Source organism: Oncorhynchus masou, chromosome 24 (genome assembly GCF_036934945.1).
Source record: "Oncorhynchus masou masou isolate Uvic2021 chromosome 24, UVic_Omas_1.1, whole genome shotgun sequence".
NCBI lineage: Eukaryota > Metazoa > Chordata > Actinopteri > Salmoniformes > Salmonidae > Oncorhynchus > Oncorhynchus masou.
The window spans coordinates 99,361,925-99,384,209 of NC_088235.1; the positions used below are offsets into that span (position 1 = coordinate 99,361,925).

Below are 22,285 nucleotides of genomic sequence, written 5' to 3' on the forward strand. Positions count from 1 at the left end.
ATATTATATCATGTTATTTTCTAACATTCATTGTATAATTTCCCCTTATCTCTAGTCTACAAATTACACTAAAATATATGTTGGCTTAATGTGTGAGATGAATTGGTGACCAATACGGCAATGTTTGCGATGCGAGCTTGTTGGTAAGGGCCTGGAGACAGGTTATGAAATTTACTGCCAGTTATTGGGTTGATGTCAACGCAATTGACACATCATGTGCTCATCTCATGTCACCTTATGTTCCAACGATCAATGTTTCAAAAATATTGTAACACTGTTTTACATCCCAAATGTCACTATTGGCTATACCCCTTAATAGTGCACTATAGGTAATAGGATGCGTTTTTGGACGCAATCCTATGTATATCATGAGTAGGCAGGCCTACTCCAGAGAACTGTAAAACGCCCCTCCCTATTCTATGTGGGAGATAGCCTATTTTAGTCCGGCGTTCGCTTCTCCCCTCGCATACCAACCTTTCTTATTATACCTCCGTGATACAACAGAGGGAGAGGCAGCGGGTGGTTAGAAAACTGCATGTCCCAGAGATCGCGGCGGCAACCAAACATGAATCCAGGCAAGGGGAACATGGCAGCGCCGTCAAGCCGGTCATGTACAGCTCTGGAGCGGTCAATCCGGGAGCGGGTCCCGACGCTTCTCACGGACCTCTACCAGTTCACCATGGCATATGCCTACTGGCGTTCGGGCAGGCACAACGAGCCCGCCGTTTTCGAACTGTTCTTCCGCGAGAACCCGTTCGGCGGCGGCTTCTCGCTCTTCTCCGGAATGCACGACTGCCTCCTGTTTCTGCGGAGCTTTCGATTCACTGACGAAGGTGAGGTAATGACGTTAAGTTCTCTGTAGAGCAAATGGCAGTGAATAGCACTTTAAGGCAAAGCAAATTAGCCACAATATAATTGATATGTGTATTTTTATATAGCCAATGGTTTCCTTTCAATAATATTTATTCGATATTTTTGTCATCTTGATTGCGCAATGAGGAATATAACCAATAGCAGGACCCCTAGTGGGAGTGTAAATGGATAACACTGTATGTCCTCGGTGAACTTTGTAACCACTCCACTGAACTTCAACTGACACCGGTGATCTTTTCCTCGTGAGTCTCCTAGATTGTCAGTAATGCTGACACCCTATTCCCTATTTAGTGTTCATGGACCAGTCAAAAGTAGTGCACTATATGGGGAATTGGGTGCCATTTGTCCCAGGACATAGCCAACCATGTTATTAAGAGGTCAGATGTCTACCAGAGTTTTTAAAGTTACCTACAGACACCCACAGATCACTACCAGGTAATAGCCAGTGGCAAACGGTCAGAGCCACACCTGTTTTGAGCCCACCTGTTGAACTTTTTTTGTGTGCCTGTTTTGAATGTTATTATGGCATTAAAAAGTGTCACATATCAGTTTGCAAACAATATAAATCTAAATGTATTGAGTTAATAAAGCCGGATACAAACATGGTCTCTTTTTCCTTCTTGAGTAAGGCAGCTCCAAAATGTAGGTGTTTCATCCTCGCTTAGTGCTTTGTGTGGTGGAGGGGCAGCCAGCGCATAATACAGAGCGTAGGATTTGGTCACCTTCTCCAGTTGCACTGTGATTGTGTTCTGTCACTCATGGGGACACTACGTCACCGCAAAATCTACAGGGAGAGATAGAAAGTTCAAGCCCCCTTGGGTGCTGCCATAGATTTACATTAGAAGTTCCCATCCGATGCTTCCGGTATGGCGCAGAGCTTCTTTTTTGCTCCACAACAAATTTGAAATAAATCCTGAAATAAGTTTACCCTTAAGCTTAATGTACCAGGACAGGCAGTAATAGTTTTCTATCTTCCGAACCCACAATGCTGACAAAGAAAAGTCACACCATAAAGCCAGACTTAAGGAGGGAAAGTTTAGAGTCTGAGGACGAAGGCGCCGTGCTACCTTCATGTGCTAGTGGTGGAAGCAGGACTGAGGCGATAAACACATGCAGTGCCGTTAGCTCCGAAGATATCCTCAAGACCATCAAAGATATGAATGCAGAATTCTCTATCAAATTCGAAAATGTACTGTCTGCAGTGGACAACGTTAAAAAGAAAGTCAAAGAATGTGCTGGGCAAATCTCTGACTGAGGTATACATCTGGCTTAGGAAGCGTCCATCCCCAACTATAACATTTTCCGACAAGATAGAACTGCCAAAGGAGACAGAGTTGCAATCAGATGCAAAGATAGCCTGCAGAGTTCTGTCTTACTATCCAGGTCTGTGACCAAACAATTTGAGATTCTACTTTTAAAAATCCACCTTTCCAGAAACAAGTCTCTCACCGTTGCCGCTTGCTATTGACCACCTTCTGCCCCCAGCTGAGCTCGTGCTGTTAGGTGACCTAAACTGGGACATGCTTAACACCCCGGCCATCCTGCATTCTAAGTTTGATGCCCTCAATCTCACACAAATTATCAATGAACCTACCAGGTACAACCCCAAAGCCGCAAACACGGGCACCCTCATAGATATCATCCTCACCAACCTGCCTTCCAAATACACCTCTGCTGTCTTCAACCAGGATTTGAGCGATCACTGCCTCATTGCCTGCGTCCGTAATGGGTCTGCGGCCAAACTACCACACCTCATCACTGTCAAACGCTCCCTAAAACACTTCAGCGAGCAGGCCTTTCTAATCGACCTGGCCTGGGTATCCTGGAAGGATATTGACCTTATTCCCTCAGTAGAGGATGCCTGGTTATTCTTTAAAATTGTATTCCTCAGCATCTTAAATAAGCATGCCCCATTAAAAAAAATGTGGAACCAGGAACAGGTATAGGCCTTGGTTCACTCCAGAAATGACTGCCCTTGACCAGCACAGCTAGACAATCTGGACCCTCTCTTTCTAGAATTATCCGCCAAAATTGTTGCAACCCCTAGCCTGTTCAACCTCTCTTTCGTATCGTCTGAGATCAAGCATCTCCAATCCAAAATTACATCTAGAATCGGCATCCTATTTTGCAACAAATAATCCTTCACTCATGCTGCCAAACATACCCTCGTAAAACTGACTATCCTACCGATCCTTGACTTCAGCGATGTCATTTACAAAATAGCCTCCAACACTCTACTCAGCAAATAGGATGCAGTCTATCACAGTGCCATCTGGTTTCTCAACAAAGCGCGATATACTACCTGTATGCTCTCGTTGGCTGGCCCTCGCTTCTTATTCAACGCCAAACCCACTGGCTACAGGTCATCTATAAGTATTTGCTAGGTAAAGTCCCGTCTTATCTCAGCTCACTGGTTACCATAGCTGCACCCACCAGTAGCACGTGCTCCAGCAGGTATATTTCACTGGTCACCCCTAAAGCCAATTCCTACTTTGGCTGCCTTTCCTTCCAATTCTCTGCTGCCAATGACTGGAACAAACTTCAAAGATCACTGAAGCTGGAGACTCCTATCTCCCTCACTAGCTTTAAGCACCAGCTGTCTGAGCAGCTCACAGATCACTGCACCTGTACATAGCCCATCTGTAAATAGCCCATCTAACTACCTCATCCCCATACTATTATTTATTTTGCTCCTTTGCACCCCATTATCTCTACTTGCACACTCATCTTCTGCACATCTATCACTCCAGTGTTTAATTGCTATATTGGAATTATTTTTTCCACTATGGCCTATTTATTGCCTTACCTCCGTTATCATACGTCATTAGCACACACTATATATATATACTTTTTCTATTGTATTATTGACTGTATGTTTGTTTATTCCATGTGTAACTCTGTGTTGTTGTTTGTGTTGCACTGCTTTGCTTTATCTTTGCCAGGTCGCGGTTGTAAATAAGAACTTGTTCTCAACCAGCTTACCTGGTTAAATAAAGGTGAAATAAATAAATACATCTCTGGAACCGAAGACAACATTATAGCCCTGCAGGAAACGACCACTGCACTTGAGGAAAAGGTTGAATCGCTTACCTCTAAACTAGTTGATTTGGAGGGTCGCAGCAGGAGATCAAACTTGAGACTAGTACATCTCCCCAAAGGCGCTGAGGGGATCGATGCTTGCTCATTCCTAGAACGGTGGCTTCCCGAGGCTCTGGAGATGGAGCCACTCCACTCTCCTTTGATCATTGAGAGAGCTCATTGGATTTCTGGCCCATGATCCAACCACAACGCACCCTCGAGGGCTCTGATAATGAAGTTCTTAAACTATAAAGATAAGATTTGGCTGGTGAATGCAGCCAGGGCGAAAGGGAGAGAACTCTACAAGAATCGGCAAGTAATGTTCTTCCCAGATCTCTCCATGGAAGTCCACAAGCAGCAGAAACGCTTTGACAGTGTCAAGCAGCAGTGGCTACGGGCTATCTGGTATGGAATCATCTTCCCAGTGTGCCTGTCCCCCACTGCACTGGGTCTCACTGCCTGTCTCCCACTGCACTGAGACCCACTTGGTCTCCCACTACATTTTTGAAACACCAATTGAGGCGGAGCAGTTTCTTGAGAAGCTAGGCAGAGGTGTGGAAGCGGAGTAAGGCTGAAGAGGCAATAGCGACTTAAAGTTCAACTTTGACCCCTTTTTGTTTTTCAATTTTTCAAACTTTTGCTTTCGGTTTTGTCTAAACAGGTATTTAAAGTTTGAGCCAGTTCACCGTGTTATAATTTATAGTAGCACTGTCTATTGAACTATAACAACAGGCAGCAGGAGCAGCACAAGAAGGAGGAATGGACATGGGAGGACGAGTTGGATGGCAAAGGACCCTGGGCAGAGCCAGGGGAATATCGCCGCCCCAAAGCAGAGCTGGAGGCAGCAAAAGCAGAGAGGCGGCATTATGAGGAGCTAGCACGGCAGAGCGGCTGGAAGCCCGAGAGGCAGCCCTAAAAATGTATTGGGGGGGAGGCACACAGGGAGTGTGGCGAGTTCAGGTAGGAGACCTGCGCCAACTTCCCATGCTTACCGTAAGGAGCCGAGGATGTAATCAGAGCAGTCGGCGAAGTTGAGGTCTGAGAATGTTGAGGAGTTATTGGACAAATTGGAGGAGAGTGAATGGAGGGGAGATTATGAGACATTCGAGGAGTTGTTGATGAATTTGGAGGAGAGTGAAGAGAGAGAGCTGTTGGTTTGGCGTAGTATGCACGGCATTCGCCCTGAGGAGTGTGTTAGCTGTTTGATGGCACATGTGTCAGTTCCGAGTACTCATCCTGAAACGTGTTAAAGTTCCGGAACAATTGATGCTGGCTATACACACCAGGTCTCCAGAGTACCTTCACAACCCAGGGTGTTCTATTCCTGCTCCCTGCACTCGCCCAGAGGTGCGTGTTCCCAGTCCGGTACCACCAGTGCCGGCACCACGCACCAGGCCTACAGTGCGCCTCGTTTGTCCTGAGCCGCCAGAGTCTCCCAGTCTGTCCTGAGCCGCCAGAGTCTCCCAGTCTGTCCTGAGCCGCCAGAGTCTCCCAGTCTGTCCTGAGCCGCCAGAGTCTCCCAGTCTGTCCTGAGCCGCCAGAGTCTCCCAGTCACGCCGGCGATGCCGGAATTGCTCTTCAGTCCGGAGGAGTTTTTTTCAGTCCAGAGGTGGTCCTCAGTCCTGAGGGCCCATTTATTAGGGTTCCCAGGCCAGGGTCGGCGGCGAGGGTCGCCTTTCCTAGGAGGCGTCCAGCGCCAGAGCCGCCACCGCGGACAGATGCCCACCCAGACCCTCCCCTATACGTTCAGGCTTTGCGGCCGGAGTCCGCACCTGGGGGGGGTGTTTTTTGATTATTATTAAATTAAGATGAACACCAACCACGCTGCACTTTGGTCCTCTCCTTCTTCCACCGAAGACAACCGTTACAATTGGACTGATCCTGTCAACATACAAAATCTTAGCTAGACAAGCAGTCATCATCATGAATCACATGGACAATCTACTGGCAAATCCTTTTCAATCCTTATTATATGAAGAGAAATTATAGATAAAAGTAACAGTGCATATCGGCCAACAAATTGGAAATCTCAAATTCAACAATAAGTGGGTTGGAAGAAATCAGTAGCTAACTGCAAGCGTTGCAAAGCAATCACTATTTTGCTTCCCCTGCTATTTGGTGGAGAGGGGGTGTGGTCCTAGTCTGGGTTTAAGGGTCTCTTTCCCAACCTTAAAAGGATAAACATACACATGAATACCATGGGCCAGAAAAGGTTGAGTACCTTGGCCATTCTGTCAATCCAGCATGACTTCTGCCTCGTTCAAAACAACTGGAAACTCGGAACTGGGAAATCTCAGACTTCAGTGAGTTTAAGACCACTGGGAACCTAGAAAAAAACGAGCTCCGACTGGGAAAATACACTTTGAATGGTCATCCAACTCGAAATTCCAAGTGGGGAACTCTGACCTCTTTCTAGAGGTCCGATCTGTAGATCACTGACGTCATGATCCAACCTTGTCCGCAGTTGTCTTGAAAGCACCATAAATCCAGGGATTGCTAGACTTGGATTACAAAGTTCCATGACAAAATTTTTCCACAAGAAGGACTGCCGAGCCACCTTCTTGTTCAAGTGAGCACAGCACAACAGTGAGTCCAAAAATGTATTGTATGCCGCTGCATAAATCATATAATATGCCAGGGAGATATGTATACTGTAACTAAGAAAGTAATACTCAGTGTATGTTGTGTAGTAAGCTGTTAATAGCACATATGCCTCACCCTAATAATTTGGTCCCTTTCCCCCTCATAACTTAAACTACTGTTCTGACTTGATGATGCACATGTAGACGAGAGCAAATCCATTGTCTGATTGTATGCCCACTTTAATTTTCCTACTTGGTGTACAGGGAGACTACTTTAAGAACTGCCCATGTTCTGAATTATGTCGCTGTACATTTCAAAAGTGCTGAACAAATAGTTATATTGACTACATTCGTCTTAACTCGCTCATTAATGTCTTAATCAAAATTATGGATTGCCTCTTACCCGCTTGTCGTCCCCTTATGCCATAGTTTGTACATCTCAATTGTCAGTAGAAACCACATTTGTTTAAGCTGGTCAGTCATATCAGCTTTGTTTTGTTTTTTAAGGCAGTAAATGAGGCTGAATGAACTTTTTCACTGCCAGACAAGGCTCTGCTGATATCCAGGTGTAGTGGTGGTAAGGATTCACTCCATGGTGCTGAAAAGAAAGCTCTGCTGTTGGGACAGCTTTATGGAGGCCCTAACAGTTAATGGGCGCTGTTTTTCACTGTTATAGTGTAATTTAATGTATTGTTTCGGGTTGTGTTGTGGCTTTGCTGGCATGCATCCCCATTTTTGTGTTGTTGAGTTTGCCCCACCAAGATTTACATGCTAAAATCACCACTGGTAGTAACTAATATCAAGGGTATGGGAAAAACATTTACTAGCAGGGCAGGTTTGTGATTAGACCTATAATCTCTAGCCCAGTGAGCCTATAACAACAACAACACAAAGTCTAGAGCAAGGTAGAATACACAAGGTGCAATTGCAAAATTTGGTTGTGAAGCAACAGTTTTTGTCTTGTTATGCCAGTCATTGATAGTCACTCAGTTAGCCCATGTCAACTATAAGTTTAGATTGGTAAATTATTCTAGCGGCCAGCTATCTAAACTTGTAGTAATCAAGGTTGAATTAGAGCCCGGGGGCCATATTGATTTTGCTAGTCAGTCTCACTCAGATACAGTATCATACTGTATTAAAAACTGGAAACATTTCTCTCCAGCCTTGGGCAAAATGTGTAGAATTGCAGGAAATTAACTCTAAAACTTAAATATGCATGAAATTGGATAATAAAATTGCTAAATCTATTCTCCACCCCATGGCAAAAAATGTGTATAATTGCTACAAACTAGCTTTTTTTCAAGCAGGCTTGACTATTATAGTGCTGTCCTGTTTGGTCTCCCCAAGAAAGCCATTGTAAAGGCTTTCTTCTGTGGATGAAGGAGCGGACCAAAGTGCAGCGTGGTTAGTGTTCATGTTTAATAACGACGATAAACGTGAACACTACAAAACAACAAATGTGGAAAAAAACAAAACAGTTCTGTCTGGTGTAGACACAAGAAGACAGAAGACAACCACCCACATAACCCAACACAGGCTACCTAAATGTGGTTCCCAGTCAGAGACACTGACTAACATGTGCCTCTGAGAACCATATCAGGCCAAACATAGAAACGTGAAAACTAGACACACAACATAGAATGCCCACTCGGCTCACGTCCTGACCAACACTAAAACAAAGAAAACGCAAAAGAACTATGGTCAGAACGTGACAGCCATTGGTCAACTGCAAAACATACAGAATGCTGCAGCGCGGGTACTGACCAAGAACAGACAGCGAGCACACATTACACTAGTTTAAAAGTCTCTGCACTGGCTGCCTGTGAGTTTTAGAATGAATTGTAAGATTCTCTTTTTAAATGAATCCACGATTATCCCTCTCCCTCTTGCACCCTCACGTTCTTCTCCCTCTCCCATGTGTTCTTATGAGATAAGCTTTATTAGCAGTGGTGGAGAAAGTACCCAAATGTCATACTTGAATAAAAGTAAAGATACCTTTATAAAGAAAATGACTCAAGTAAAAGTGAGTCACCCAGTGAAATTCTACTTGTGTAAAAGTATTTGGTTTTAAATATTCTTAAGTATCAAAAGTAAATGAAATTGCTATAATATACTGAAGTATCAAAAGTGAAAGTTGAAATAATTTCAAATTCCTTATGTTAAATATCCTTATTTTAAATTTACGGATAACTAGGGGCACACTCCAATGACTACCTTGTTGTTGTTTAGACACTAAACTGTAAGCATGTTTCACATTCCCTGGGCCAAAACACGGTGTTTGTAGATGTCGTAATAACAGTTGTCATTGAGATCGGTAGACAGATGACTTTTCTTGAAAAACATATAGTGGGACTAATAGTATTCAACATGCCAGTATGTTAGAAAAGTGGTGTGTTGGGCCTCCCGGGTAGCGCAGTGGTTAAGGGCGCTGTACTGCAGCGCCAGCTGTGCCACCAGAGACTCTGGGTTCACGCCCAGGCTCTGTCGTAACCGGCCGCGACCGGGAGGTCCGTGGGGTGACGCACAAGTGGCCTAGCGTCGTCTGGGTTAGGGAGGGTTTGGCCGGTAGGGATGTCCTTGTCTCATCGCTCGCCAGCGACTCCTGTGGCGGGCCGGGCGCAGTGCGCACTAACCAAGGTTGCCAGGTGCACGGTGTTTCCTCCGACACGTTGGTGCGGCTGGCTTCCGCGTTGGATGCACGCGGTGTTAAGAAGCAGTTGGGTTGTGTATCGGAGGACGCAGGACTTTCAACCTTCGTCTCTCCCGAGCCCGTAAGGGAGTTGTAGAGATGAGACAAGATAGTAGCTACTAAAAACAATTGGATACCACGAAATTGGGGAGAAAAAGGGGTGAAAAGAAAAAAGTGGTGTGTTGACGTGTACAAAAAAATATTTTGTTTATTTCATATGTCATGAGTAGTGTATTGTTGTGTAGATGTGTGATATTACTGATTAGAAGGTGCTCCAGATAAGAGGGTCTTTATCATTATGTTATTGATTATGTGTAACAAAGTATAACTGTGTTATAGATGTGGAGTACCTGCGTTCCGTGCTGCCCCCAGCCACTGACCCCGCCTTCTTTCTGTTTCTACGGGAACTGGACTGTTCCGGTGTCACACTCCACTCTGTCCCCGAGGGAACGGTGGTCTTTGCCAGGGTGAGACAAAGTCAGGGGTCAAGGGTTATACTCAGGGTCATTCCCAGGCAGGGTTGGAATTATACATTCTCTTGGGGTGCCCAATGTCTCTTGCGGGTGCCTGATCGGACCAGCCCCCCTGTAACTCGAACCATGCCCGCAAGGGTTACATTCATAGAAATATAATCTAGTCATTCTATTTCTATGGTTACACTCGGGGACGGTTCAGCCCCAAGGGCCAGAGGTCAGGAGTTAGACTCGGTGACTCACCCACAATGGTCAGGGTTGATGACTGAGTTTATTGATTCATTGATTGTGCCGCCCCTCTGTTTGAAGGTGCCTCTGATGGAGGTGTCTGGTCCTCTGGCTGTGGTTCAACTACTGGAGACCAGCCTGTTGTGTCTGGTCAACTACGCCAGGTAGGGACACACTTCTCCTTCAGCAAACTTGAAAAGGTTTGGCATGGGCCCTCAAATCCTCAAAACGTTCTATAGCTGCACCATTGAAAGCATATTGACTGGCTGTATCAATGCTTGGTATGGCAATAGGACTGCCCTCGATCGCATGGCTCTACAGAGTGTGGTGCGGACATCACTGGGGCCAAGCTCCCTGCCATCCAGGACCTCTATATCAGGCGGTGTGACAGAAAGGCCCGGAAAATCGTTAACTCCATTCACCCAAGCCATAGACTGTTCTCTCTGCTGCCGCATGGCACCCAGTACCGGTGCATCAAGTCTGATACCAACAGGTTCCTGAACAGCTTCTATCCCCAAGCCGTAAGACTGATAAATAGCTAACAAAATGGCTACACAGACTGAGTTGACCCTTGTATTTGTATTTTGCTCCTTCTCTATGCACACTCACAGGATTCTACACACTCACACACATATACTCTCTCAACCACACATAACATACACATACATTTATATTGACTCTACACACAATCGCGTACCATCAGCATTTATGTTGATGCTACTCTGTTTATTATAGTACTGATGCCAAGTCACCTTGCACCTCCCTATACATACTTTTGTATATTTAGTGTATGTGGACACCCCTTCAAATGAGTGGATTCGTCTATTTCAGCCATACCCGTTGCTGGCAGGTGTATGAAATCGAGCGCACGGCCATGCAATCTCAAGAGGTAGACATTGGAGAAGAAGAGTGGTTGAAAAGTACCCAATTGTAATACTTGAGTAAAAGTAAAGATACCTATATAGAAAATGACTCAAGTGAAAGTCACTCAGCCAAATACTACTTGAGTAAAAGTCTACAAGTATTTGGTTTTAATTATACTTAAGTATTGAAAGTAAATGTAATTGATAAAATATACATCAATATCAAAAGTAACAGTATGAATCATTTCACATTCCTTATATTAAGTAAACCAGACGGCACAATTAAAAAAAAATATATATATTTTTTTATGGATAGCTAGGGGCACACTCCAACACTCAGACATAATTTACAAATGAAGCCTTTGTGTTTAGTGAGTCTGCCAGATAAGAGGCAGTAGGGATGACCAGGGATGTTCTCTTGATAAGTGTGTGAATTAGACAATATTCCTGTCCTGCTAAGCATTCAAAATGTAATGTCAGGGGAAATGTATGGAGTAAAAAGTACATTATATTCTTTAGGAATGTGTAAAAGTTGTCAAATATAAATAGTAAAGTACAGATACCCCAAAAGTAGTACTTTAAAGTATTTTTACTTAAGTACTTTACACCACTGACTGAAGAGCTCAGTGATTTTCAACATGGAACTGTCATAGGATGTTACATTTCCAGCAAGTCAGTTTAGCAAATTTCTGCCCTTCTAAACCTGCCCCGGTCAACTGTAAGTAGTATCATTGCAAACGTCTAGGAGCAACAACGGCTCAACCATGAAGTGTTAGGCCACACAAGCTCACAGAAGTTAAGTGTTGAAGCGAGTCTCATGTAAAAAATAGCCTGTCCTCGGTTTCAACACTCACTACCAAGTTCCAAACTGCCTCTAGACGCAATGTCGGCACAAGAACTGTTCGTCGAGAGCTTCATGAAATGGGTTTCCATGGCCGAGCAGCCACACACAAACCTAAGATCATTATGAGCAATGCGTTGGCTGGAGTGGCGTGAAGCTCGCCGCCATTGGACTCGGTAGCAGTGGAAACGCGTTCTCTGGAGTGATGAATCACACTTCACCATCTGGCAGTCCGACGGATGAATCTGGGTTTGGATGCCAGGAGAACGCTACCTGCCTGAATGCATAGTGCCAACGGTAAAGTTTGGTGGAGGAGGACTAATTGTCTGGGGATGTTTTTCTTGGTTCTGGCTAGACCCCTTAGTTCCAGTGAAGGAAAATCTTAATGCTACATAATACAATGACGTTCTAGACGATTCTGTGCTTCCAACATTGTGGCAACAGTTTAAGAAAGGCCCTTTCTTGTTGAGCATGACAATGCCCCATGCACATAGTGAGGTCCATACAGAAATGGTTTGTTGAGATCATTGTGGAAGAACTTGACTCGTCTGCCAGAGCCCTGACCTCAACCCCATCAAACACCTTTGGGATGAATTGGAACACCGACTGCCAGCTAAGCATAATCGCCCAACATCAGTGCCTGACTTCACTAATGATGTTGTGGCTGAATGGAAGCAAGTCCCTGCAGTAATGTTCCAACATCTAGTGGGAAGCCTACACAGAAGAGTGGAAGCTGTTATAGCAGCAAAGGGGGACCAACTCCATATTAATGCCCATGATTTTGGAATGAAATGTTCGACGAGCAGGTGTCCACGTTATTTTGGTCAGGTTGTGTATCTACCTCTATCACTCCTGCACATTGTAAATATTGTATTGGAACTGACCCAGTACTTACTTTCTTGTGTTCTAATTATTTGTATTTTCTTGTGTGTTTGTTCTACTTTAGGATATTTTTAGTGCTACATTGATATTGAGTACTACAAGGATGTAATTTCACTGCACGTGACATTACATTTGGAACTCACTCACACACACACACCTTGTCAACAGGTAGGAATACTGTATACTCTAATTCTCTGTATCTCCCTTCTCTCTCCAGTCTGGTATGCAGTAACGCGGCCCGGTTCCGTCTGGCTGCTGGTTCCAGGAGGAAGCTGTTAGAGATGGGCCTGAGGAGAGCACAGGGGCCTGACGGGGGCCTCACAGCCTCAAGATACACACACGTCGGAGGTGAGGGGAGACACACACATACATGTAAGGACACATATATATATACAGTATATATATATACACAGTGTCTTTCTGTCTGTCAGGGTTTGATATGACCAGTAACGTCCAGGCTGGCTTCCTGTTTGGAATCCCCGTGGCGGGAACCATGGCACACTCTTATGTCACTTCCTTTTCCTCCCTGGAGGAGGTGTGGCCTCAGGTGAGTCTCTCCGCCCCTGTTTGTCCTAAATGCCATCTTATGGGCCCTAGTCAAAAGTTGTGCACTTAAAAGGGAATAGGGTGCCATTTGAGACACAGACTTTGCATTGACCCTTTGCTTCCACAATACACAACCTCAGAAAATAAATACATCTGTCAAGTGTCTCATAACATCAATTTCTCAGTATTTTAACCATGGCTGTGAGCCAACTGGCACCAGATTTCCTACATAGTGCACTACTTTTGACCAGGACCCTTAGAGAATAGGGTGCCATTTGAAACATAGACATGCTTTCCATATGTACACACTTTTATGGGTAACTGTACTGAACTAGCACTATTCATTTTCATTGAATAAAAAGATTTCCTAACCTTTTCATAACATGTTAATAACCACAATGTTGAATAACCCATCAGTGTGCTATTTATCTTATGTGTATCAATGGAGGCTCCTCAGAGGAGGAAGTGGAGGACCATCCTCCTCAGTGAATTTCATTAAAATAAAAATGGTAAAACATTGTAAAAAGTTATCCTTTTTAGTTTTTCTATGCTAAATATATTCACGTCTGTAAATAATTGATTGAAACACACTGTTTTGCAATGAAGGTCTAGAGTAGCCTCAACAGAACTCTGTAGGGTAGCACCATGGTGTAGGTTAGCACCTGTAGGGTAGCACCACAGCTAGCTTCTGTCCTCCTGTGTACATTGACTTCAATACAAAACCTAGGAGGCTCTTGGTTCTCACCCCCTTCCATAGACCATAGACACCGTAATTATGACAACTTATGGCGGAAGTCCTCCAACCTATCAGAGCTCTTGCAGCATGAACTGACATGTTGTCCACCCAATCAAAGGATCAGAGAATTAATCTAGTACTGAAAGCATAAGCTACAGCTAGCTAGCACTGCAGTACATAAAATGTGATGATTAGTTGACTTAAAGAGAGAGAAAGACAATTGATGAACAGTTTTCTACAATTTAATTTCTTAAATGAAGGAGAAGCTGCATTAGCTAGCAAATGGCTAGCTTAGTTACTCAAACACCTGGCTCAAACAGAGGAATGCTATGTTAGCTAGCTGGCTATGACTATCCAACACAACACTGGAACTCTTTCAAGTAACTGCTTACTGACTATACACTAACGTTACTGCATGATTATTGCGGGTTTACTAATGCATTAGTTCCATTAGCTAACTATGACATTACTTTAGCTAATATGGGGACAACGATGTAGGCTGTGTGTAGCGGTTGTAACATGGTTTGGCTTGGAAAGGTTTTTTCGCCTGGTCACATACAGCTGATGTGTTGGTCATTGAAGTCCACAAACGAAGGGAAAAGGTGAGAGGAGGAAAGTGCATGGAGGCGAGAAGGAATACAACGCGGCTGCTATGAAAGTGAACTGTGTTTATGCATGATCAGGGGTGTATTCATTTCTCCGATTCTGTTGAAAAATGTTTCTTAAACGGAAGGAAACAAAACGGGGATTAAAAACAACAGAATTTGTCCAATAGAAACTCTTGTTTGCAACTGTTTGACTAATGTTTGCATCCTAGATAACCTAGATGCAGGCAAGAGTGTGCAAGGCGGTATTGAATGTGTCACTGTCTGTCCATGTCTCACTGTCCGTCATCAAAAAAATATATCTCGACCTGCATTAATAGGCTAGGTTGTATCAACCTCATGATGGGTATAGGGACAATTAGAGTATAGCCTAAATCTATCAATGTTATACTGAGCTGGGTGAATGGAATATGAATGACACTCATCCAAAATGCTGTAATAGAAATAAGGCCATGTTCATGAAAAAAGAGTCTTCCCTCATCATAAACGTCACTGATGTGTATATACAGTATGTTGTGTGGTTGTTAATGTTTTTATGTTGTTTCTTATCCTGACTGCACTACAGATTTCCCAACTGAGACAATAAGGATATTGATTTCTATCTTATATTGATTGGTTGAACTTCCCGTCTCTCCTGTCGAACTAGACGCTAGTGGCAGCAAACGGGGATCATGACAACATCGATCTGATCTCGCTGACCAAGGGTTGGCTGGGGCGTGTGTGTGAGCTGCTGGGGGCGGAATCTGGGAAGATCCATGAGGGTGAGCTGGCAGCCTTCTTGTCCTATGCCATCGCATACCCACACAACTTCCTGCCAGTCATCGACAGCTACAGTGTCACCTGGTAACATTTCCCCCTTTGCTACTCTTCTCGTCTCAAACTTGTCTCGCCTCTTCTCTTCTCTGTGAATGGGGACGTTCTTTCCTCGAAGGACAGCTTCTGACTCGAGAGAGCCTATATCCCAGTGTTGAAGTTTTTGTTACTAGCATTGCTTTAGGCCAGGCTACTACATTTCCTTTCACCTGTAGCCTGCTACAGCATTAATGCCATCTCTGTTGTGTCCCTACAGTAGTAGGCTGGTAAACTTCTCTGTGTCCCTACAGTAGTAGGCTGGTAAACTTCTCTGTGTCCCTACAGTAGTAGGCTGGTAAACTTCTCTGTGTCCCTACAGTAGTCTGGTAAACTTCTCTGTGTCCCTACAGTAGTAGGCTGGTAAACTTCTCTGTGTCCCTACAGTAGTAGGCTGGTAAACTTCTCTGTGTCCCTACAGTAGTGGCCTGCTCAACTTCTGTGCCGTGGCCCTGTCTCTGTTTGAGCTGGACTACAGTCCACTGGGCGTGCGTCTAGACAGTGGAGACCTCTGCAGGCAGTCAGTAGAAGTACGCCATGTCTTCAGACTCTGCAGTGAACAGTAAGGTCCTGTGTGTGTCCTGAAGCTTGCGTCCCAAATGGCACCCTATTCTCTATTTAGACCAGGGAAAAGGTAGTGCACTAAAAATGGAACTGGGTGCCATTTGGGGTTAAGCCTTAGATTAGTACCCTCTAGGGACTTTAATCTTAGTATAGAGGTTTTGAGTAAAGCATGTTTGAAATATCTCACATTTTATCTTTCTAGATTCTCCATCCCTGCCTTCCAGTCCCTTCTCATAGTAGGCACCAATAACATCTCAGAGTACAGCATGGCCGAACTCAACAAGAAGGTGAGGAACCAGACAGACATTACAGAGGCCAGTGGGAGCAGAAGAATGAGAGGACCTTATTTAGTTCTACCTCCTGTCATCAAGCCTCTCTCCATCTGATCTGTCTATTCCTCCCTCCCACCTCCCCTCTCTCCATCTGAGCTGTCTATTCCTCTCTACCTCCTCTCTGATCTGTCTATTCCTCTCTACCTCCTCTCTGATCTGTCTATTCTGTCTATTCTCTCTACCTCCTCTCTCCATCTGATCTGTCTATTCCTCTCTACCTCCTCTCTCCATCTGAGCTGTCTATCCCTCTCTACCTCCTCTCTCCATCTGATCTGTCTATTCCTCTCTACTTCCTCTCTACCTCTCTGATCTGTCTATTCCTCTCTACCTCCTCTCTCCATCTGATCTGTCTATTCCTCTCTACCTCCTCTCTGATCTGTCTATCCCTCTCTACCTCCTCTCTGATCTGTCTATCCCTCTCTACCTCCTCTCTCCATCTGAGCTGTCTATCCCTCTCTCCCTCCTCTCTGATCTGTCTATCCACGTCTCAGGAGAATGAGATTGATGTGGTTGGTGTTGGAACACATCTGGTCACCTGCACGAGACAGCCTTCACTCGGGTGTGTGTACAAGGTAAAAAGGACGCACACACACAGACACCCTCTCCTCACTTTCCCTTTTTTATGTATCCACCGTCTTCTACCCTTTCTCTCTGTCATTTTCAACCCTCTCCATCTCTCTCTCCATCAGTTGGTGGAGGTTCGGGGCAGCCCCAGGATGAAGTTCAGTGAGGACCCAGAAAAGAGTACTGTTCCTGGGAGGAAGGCGGTCTATAGGATGCTGGACACGGAGGGTGAGGAGTCACCCTCTACCATAGAATAACATATAGAATCCCTGAATTATAGGATCTCTGTGCCCTCCACTTACTATTTCAACACTCAACTAGCTACATCTCAATTTCTGTTTTCATGACACTTTTTCACTCACTCACTCACTCACTCACTCACTACCCTCTTTTTTTCTCTCTCCTCTCTCTTGCTCTCGCTCTCTCTTTCCAGGCCACCCATTCTTGGATCTGTTGTGTTTGTGTGAGGAGCCTGCACCTAAGGCATGTGTGGAAGTGAGGTGTCATCCTGTGGTTGGTAACAAGACCTGTCAGTCAATCACACCTTCTCAGGTTAGCTGTCTACGCCTGGAGGTCTACACTAAAGGACAGGTGAGCCTGCTGGACCCTGTCCAACACACACACACACGCGTCTCAGCCAGAAGATGACTGGCCACCCCTCTGAGCCGGCTTCCTCTCTAGGTTTCTTCCCAAGTTCTTCCTAGCTTTTTTTGCTTTCTCTTTTGGTTCTAGACTGGGTAATTGTGAAGCACTTTGTGACAAATGCTAATGTACAAAGGGCTTTATAAAATAAATGTGATTCGCTGATTGGTATCTCCTTCTATTGAAGATCACACAGCCACTGTACAGCACAGCTGAGACCAGGGAGAAGGTTCAGAGCTCCATCCAGACCCTGCACCCCCGACACAAGAGGCTGCAGGAGCCAGATTCTTACATAGTGAGTTTTAAGGTTAATTTACTTTGTGGAGACATGGAACAACGTCAGGGACTAGATTGTCTTGGGTATTGGATAGAAAGGCATCTGACGTGCTGTCATAGTCATCCTGCATTTCTCCAATGTAAATGTACTCACCTTTACACATACACTTATGCACGCACACACTTCTATACTATAAGGCACTAGGGATGGGTGGAGTCCTCGATTTCAAGGTTTGTATTCATTTACTAATAATCAAATCAAATATTCAAAATGTACAAATGCAACTATTTAGTAGGTTGAATTTATAAGCACTGCCACATTTTCAGGGACTATGTTAAGTGCAGTGAAAATATGTTGTTAGGTTTTTGTGTCAGAACAACCAGTAATTGGGACAAAAGCTAGCATACCGCAATTTGTTTGCCTTCAGCCCCGTTTCACACTTACATGCATGTACTCAAAAAATATATTTTCATGAGTACTCTGAGCACAGACATTATTCCAAAAGCCCATCCCTACTATGCACATATACACACAGGTACCATCATAATCTAATGTTGTTCTTCCATGTTTTCTCCACCAGGTGGCCGTGTCTGAGAAGCTCCATAATTTAATTGCTGAGATCAGAAAAGGCAGCAGCAACAACAGCAATTTTCTATTGGCCAACTGAGACACACAGGCTTCAGTCCCAAATAGCACCCTATTCCTTATTTAGCGCACTTCTTTTGACCAGGGCTCTGGTCAAATGTAATGCACTATGTATGTCAATAGTAACACACTTAATAGTGGTATTAGGTTATGGTTTAGGACCTAGGGTAGATTGTGTTACTCTCAGATAATATAAATGTTATATTGACACAAAGACTGACACACGGACTGATAGACTGAGACACATGGACTGATGGACTGACACAAAGACTGACACATGGACTATGTCAAACCTCAACCAAAAGCAGTTAATTTTGAAATAATGCTGGCATTTTGGAATACAGTTGACTGACAGCTATGAGTCGTGGTGTATTTTTCTAGTTTTAGTTTGGTACAAGAGCTTGACATGCCTTCCTGAAAACCCAGTGATCTGCACAAACAAGCAATGTCTGTTAATATATCAGTGTTGGAATGGGCCTTAACCTGGTTCTACAATTAGATAAATTAACATTGAGAATGGTTGCATAAATGTCTCTACTACGAGCAATATTAATTGATAAGCAATTTTAAGTTTAGAAAGATTGAATGTATCTTTGTATGTCCCAGCCTTGTCTTGCTAATTTGGGTTTTTGTGCTTTTCTTTGGATTACATTTCCTGAACCAGGCTATTATTTACTGTTTGTTTTAAATAGCCTGGACATTTTGTATGAACCAAGCCTTCAATATCATGATCAATCTGTACCTGCCTTAACACATAGTCAATATCATGGTCAATCTGTACCTGCCTTAAATTCCCAGGGCGGTCAATATATATATATATATTTCAACACTATGAGATTGGAATAATATTGTGAAAATTATGATAATGCTGTTTTAGTGTAATGAATTGTCAGCCGGTTTTAGTGTAAGAGCTGTCTGAAATGTCAGCCGGTTTTAGTGTAAGAGCTGTCTGAAATGTCAGCCGGTTTTAGTGTAAGAGCTGTCTGAAATGTCAGCCGGTTTTAGTGTAAGAGCTGTCTGAAATGTCAGCCGGTTTTAGTGTAAGAGCTGTCTGAAATGTCAGCCGGTTTTAGTGTAAGAGCTGTCTGAAATGTCAGCCGGTTTTAGTGTAAGAGCTGTCTGAAATGTCAGCCGGTTTTAGTGTAAGAGCTGTCTGAAATGTCAGCCGGTTTTAGTGTAAGAGCTGTCTGAAATGTCAGCCGGTTTTAGTGTAAGAGCTGTCTGAAATGTCAGCCGGTTTTAGAGGGATGGAGTTTTGGCCTGCCTGGTGACAACACCAGGCAGTATAAGTTAATAGACCAATAGCAAAGAGCGTTTCAAACCTCTCTGCCAATAACAGCTAGTCTTCAGGTTACATATCCCACCCATTAGGCTCGTCCAATTTGGCCCTCTACTTAGACCACTCCCAGACAGTCCTAGCTAAATTCTAGCTTTAACACGTAGCCATAAAACCATACAGTATTGAGAATCCAGGTAGAATTTCACCACTACGTCCTTTTCAGATCTGTTAAAATGGTACACTAATGTTTCTAGAATGACAAGACTAGTAAAACTGATGTTGTACCGTCCAACCAGGCTGCTATCTAATGAACTATTGTCAAATACACACACTAGCCTACACAGTTCAGGCAATCTGGACAATGTTGTTCAAACATTGCCATGGTGTTTGCCTGCCAATATTATGTCCTCTAATATAAACTGATTAGGTGTGTTGTTTTAAGTAGAAGTATTAGTCTACTAAATATAGTGACACATATGTGATATCTGTGCAAAATGTGAATGTCTGTTTGTATGACAACATTGTAATGCTAAGATGCGTTGTTTTCAATGGGTGTTTTATTAAATAAAATCTGACAATGTATATGTTGTTGTAGACTAACTTGAGGTCCAAGAACAGATTGCCTGAAAAGAGACTGAACAAAATTATGAACACATCATGTAAAGAGTTGGTCCCATGTTTGATGAGCTGAAATTAAAGATACAAGACATTTTAAATTTGTACAAAAAGCATATTTCTCTCAATTTGTGCAGTTTTGCCACAACACAATGCCACAGATGTCTTAAGTTTTGAGGAAGCGTGCAATTGGCATGCTGACTGCAGGAATGTCCTCTAGAGCTTTTGCCAGAGAATTTAATGTTAATTTCTCTACCATAAGCCACCTCCAACATTGTTTTAGAGAATTTGGCAGTATGTCAAATCAGTCTCACAATCGCAGACCTCGTAACCACGCCAGCCCAGTACCTCCACATCCGGCTTCTTCACCTGCACGTTCACCTTCGACCAGCCACCCGGACAGCTGATGAAACTGAGGAGTATTTCTGTCTGTCATAAAGCCCCTTTGTGGGAAAAACAAATTCTGATTGTTTGGGCCTGCTCCCTAGTGGGTGGGCTTGGCTCCCAAATGGGTGGCCTATGCGCTCCCAGGCCTGCTCAAGACTGCACCCCTGCCCAGTTATGAAATCCATTAATTTGGGCATAATGCATTTTTTTTAATTGACTGATTTCCTTATAAACTGTAACTCAATAAAATCTTTGAAATTGTTGAGTTTATGTTTTTGTGCAGGGGATTTGAAATGTATTCAGACCCCTTCATCCACATTTTGTTACCTTACAGCCTTATTCTAAAATTGATTAAATGTTTTTTTTTCCTCACCAATCTACACACAATACCCCATAATGACAAAGCGAAAATAGTTTTTTTTATAAATCTTAGCAAATTTATTACAAATAAACAGAAATATCAAACTTATAAGTATTCAGACCCTCTACTCAGTACTTTGTTGAAGCACCCTTGGCAACGATTACAGCCTTGAGTCTTCTTGGGTGTGACCGAACAAACTTGGCACACCTGTATTTGGGGAGTTTCTCCCATTCTTCTCTGAAGATCCTCAAGCTTTGTCAAGTTAGATGGGGAGCGTCGCTGCACAGCTATTTTCAGGTCTCTCCAGAGATGTTCAATCGGGTTCAAGTTTGGGCTCTGGCAGAGCTACTTAAGGAAATTCAGAGACTTGTCCCGAAGCCACTCTTGCGTCGTCTTGGCTGTGTGCTTCGGATAATTGTCCTGTTGGACGGTGAACCTTCGCCCCAGTCTGAGGTCCTGAGCAATCTGGAGCAGTTTTTCATCCAGGATCTCTCTACTTTGATCCATTCATCTTTCCCTTGATCCAGACTAGTCTCCCAGTCCCTGGCGCTGACAAACATCCCCATAGCATGATACATCCACCACCACTATGCTTCACTTTAGGGATGGTGACAGGTTTCCTGTACAATCAATTGAATTTACCACAGGTGGACTCCGATAAAGTTGGACAAACATCAAGGATGATCAGTGGGAACAGGATGCACCTGAGCTCAATTTCGAGTCATATCAAAGGATCTGAATACTTATGCCAATAAGGTATGTTTTCTATTTTTGATACATTTGCAAAAAAAATCTAAAAACCTGTTTTCGCTTTGTCATTATCAAATCAAACTTTATTTGTCACATGCGCCGAATACAAAAGGTACACCTTACTGTGAAATGCTTACTTATGTAACCTTAACCAACAATGCAGTTCAAGAAAGAGTTAAGAAAATATTTACCAAATAACTAAATTAAAAAACAATCAAGTAACACAATAATCAACACAATAAAATGACAAGTCTATATATATAATTTTATGTAACCTTTGTTTAACTAGGCAAGTCAGTTAAGAACAAATTCTTATTTACAATGACAGCTTAGGAACAGTGGGTTAACTGCCTTGTTCAGGGGCAGAACAACAGATTTTTACCTTGTCAGCGCGGGGATTCGATCTAGCAACCTTTCGGTTACTGGCACAATGCTCTAACCACTAGGCTACCTGCCGCACCCTATATACAGGGGGTACCGGTACCGAGTCAATGTGTGGGGGTACAGGTTAGTTGAGGTAATGTGTACATGTAAGTAGGGGTAAAGTGACGATGCATAGATAATAAACAGAGAGTAGCAGCAGTGTAAAATCAAAGGGTGGGGGTGTCAATGTAAATATTCCGG

General features: G+C 43.6%; 1 protein-coding gene across 2 annotated transcripts; it reads left to right on the top strand.

The window, feature by feature from the left end:
- Positions 1–455: 455 nt before the first annotated feature.
- Positions 456–20,813, top strand: naprt (nicotinate phosphoribosyltransferase). 2 transcript variants are annotated; one of them, XM_064935842.1, is made up of 13 exons: positions 456–833; positions 9,562–9,689; positions 10,005–10,087; positions 12,727–12,857; positions 12,941–13,056; positions 15,043–15,239; positions 15,667–15,807; positions 16,012–16,096; positions 16,633–16,713; positions 16,831–16,933; positions 17,139–17,296; positions 17,535–17,642; positions 18,205–20,813. In XM_064935842.1, the coding sequence occupies exons 1-13, from the start codon at positions 536–538 to the stop codon at positions 18,289–18,291; spliced, it is 1,716 nt and encodes a 571-aa protein (XP_064791914.1). In that variant the 5' UTR covers positions 456–535; the 3' UTR covers positions 18,292–20,813. The 2 variants fall into 2 exon arrangements, with proteins under 2 accessions (XP_064791914.1, XP_064791915.1); XM_064935843.1 differs by lacking the exon at positions 10,005–10,087 and having other exon boundaries at positions 582–833.
- Positions 20,814–22,285: the final 1,472 nt, after the last annotated feature.

Excerpts from the sequence above, each read along its gene's own strand:
- naprt (XM_064935842.1), top strand. The coding sequence starts at position 536 with ATGTCCCAGAGATCGCGGCGGCAACCAAACATGAATCCAGGCAAGGGG. Across the intron at positions 10,088-12,726 it reads TGTCTGGTCAACTACGCCAG|TCTGGTATGCAGTAACGCGG; the intron begins GTAGGGACACAC and ends TTCTCTCTCCAG. Across the intron at positions 16,097-16,632 it reads TGGCCGAACTCAACAAGAAG|GAGAATGAGATTGATGTGGT; the intron begins GTGAGGAACCAG and ends TCCACGTCTCAG.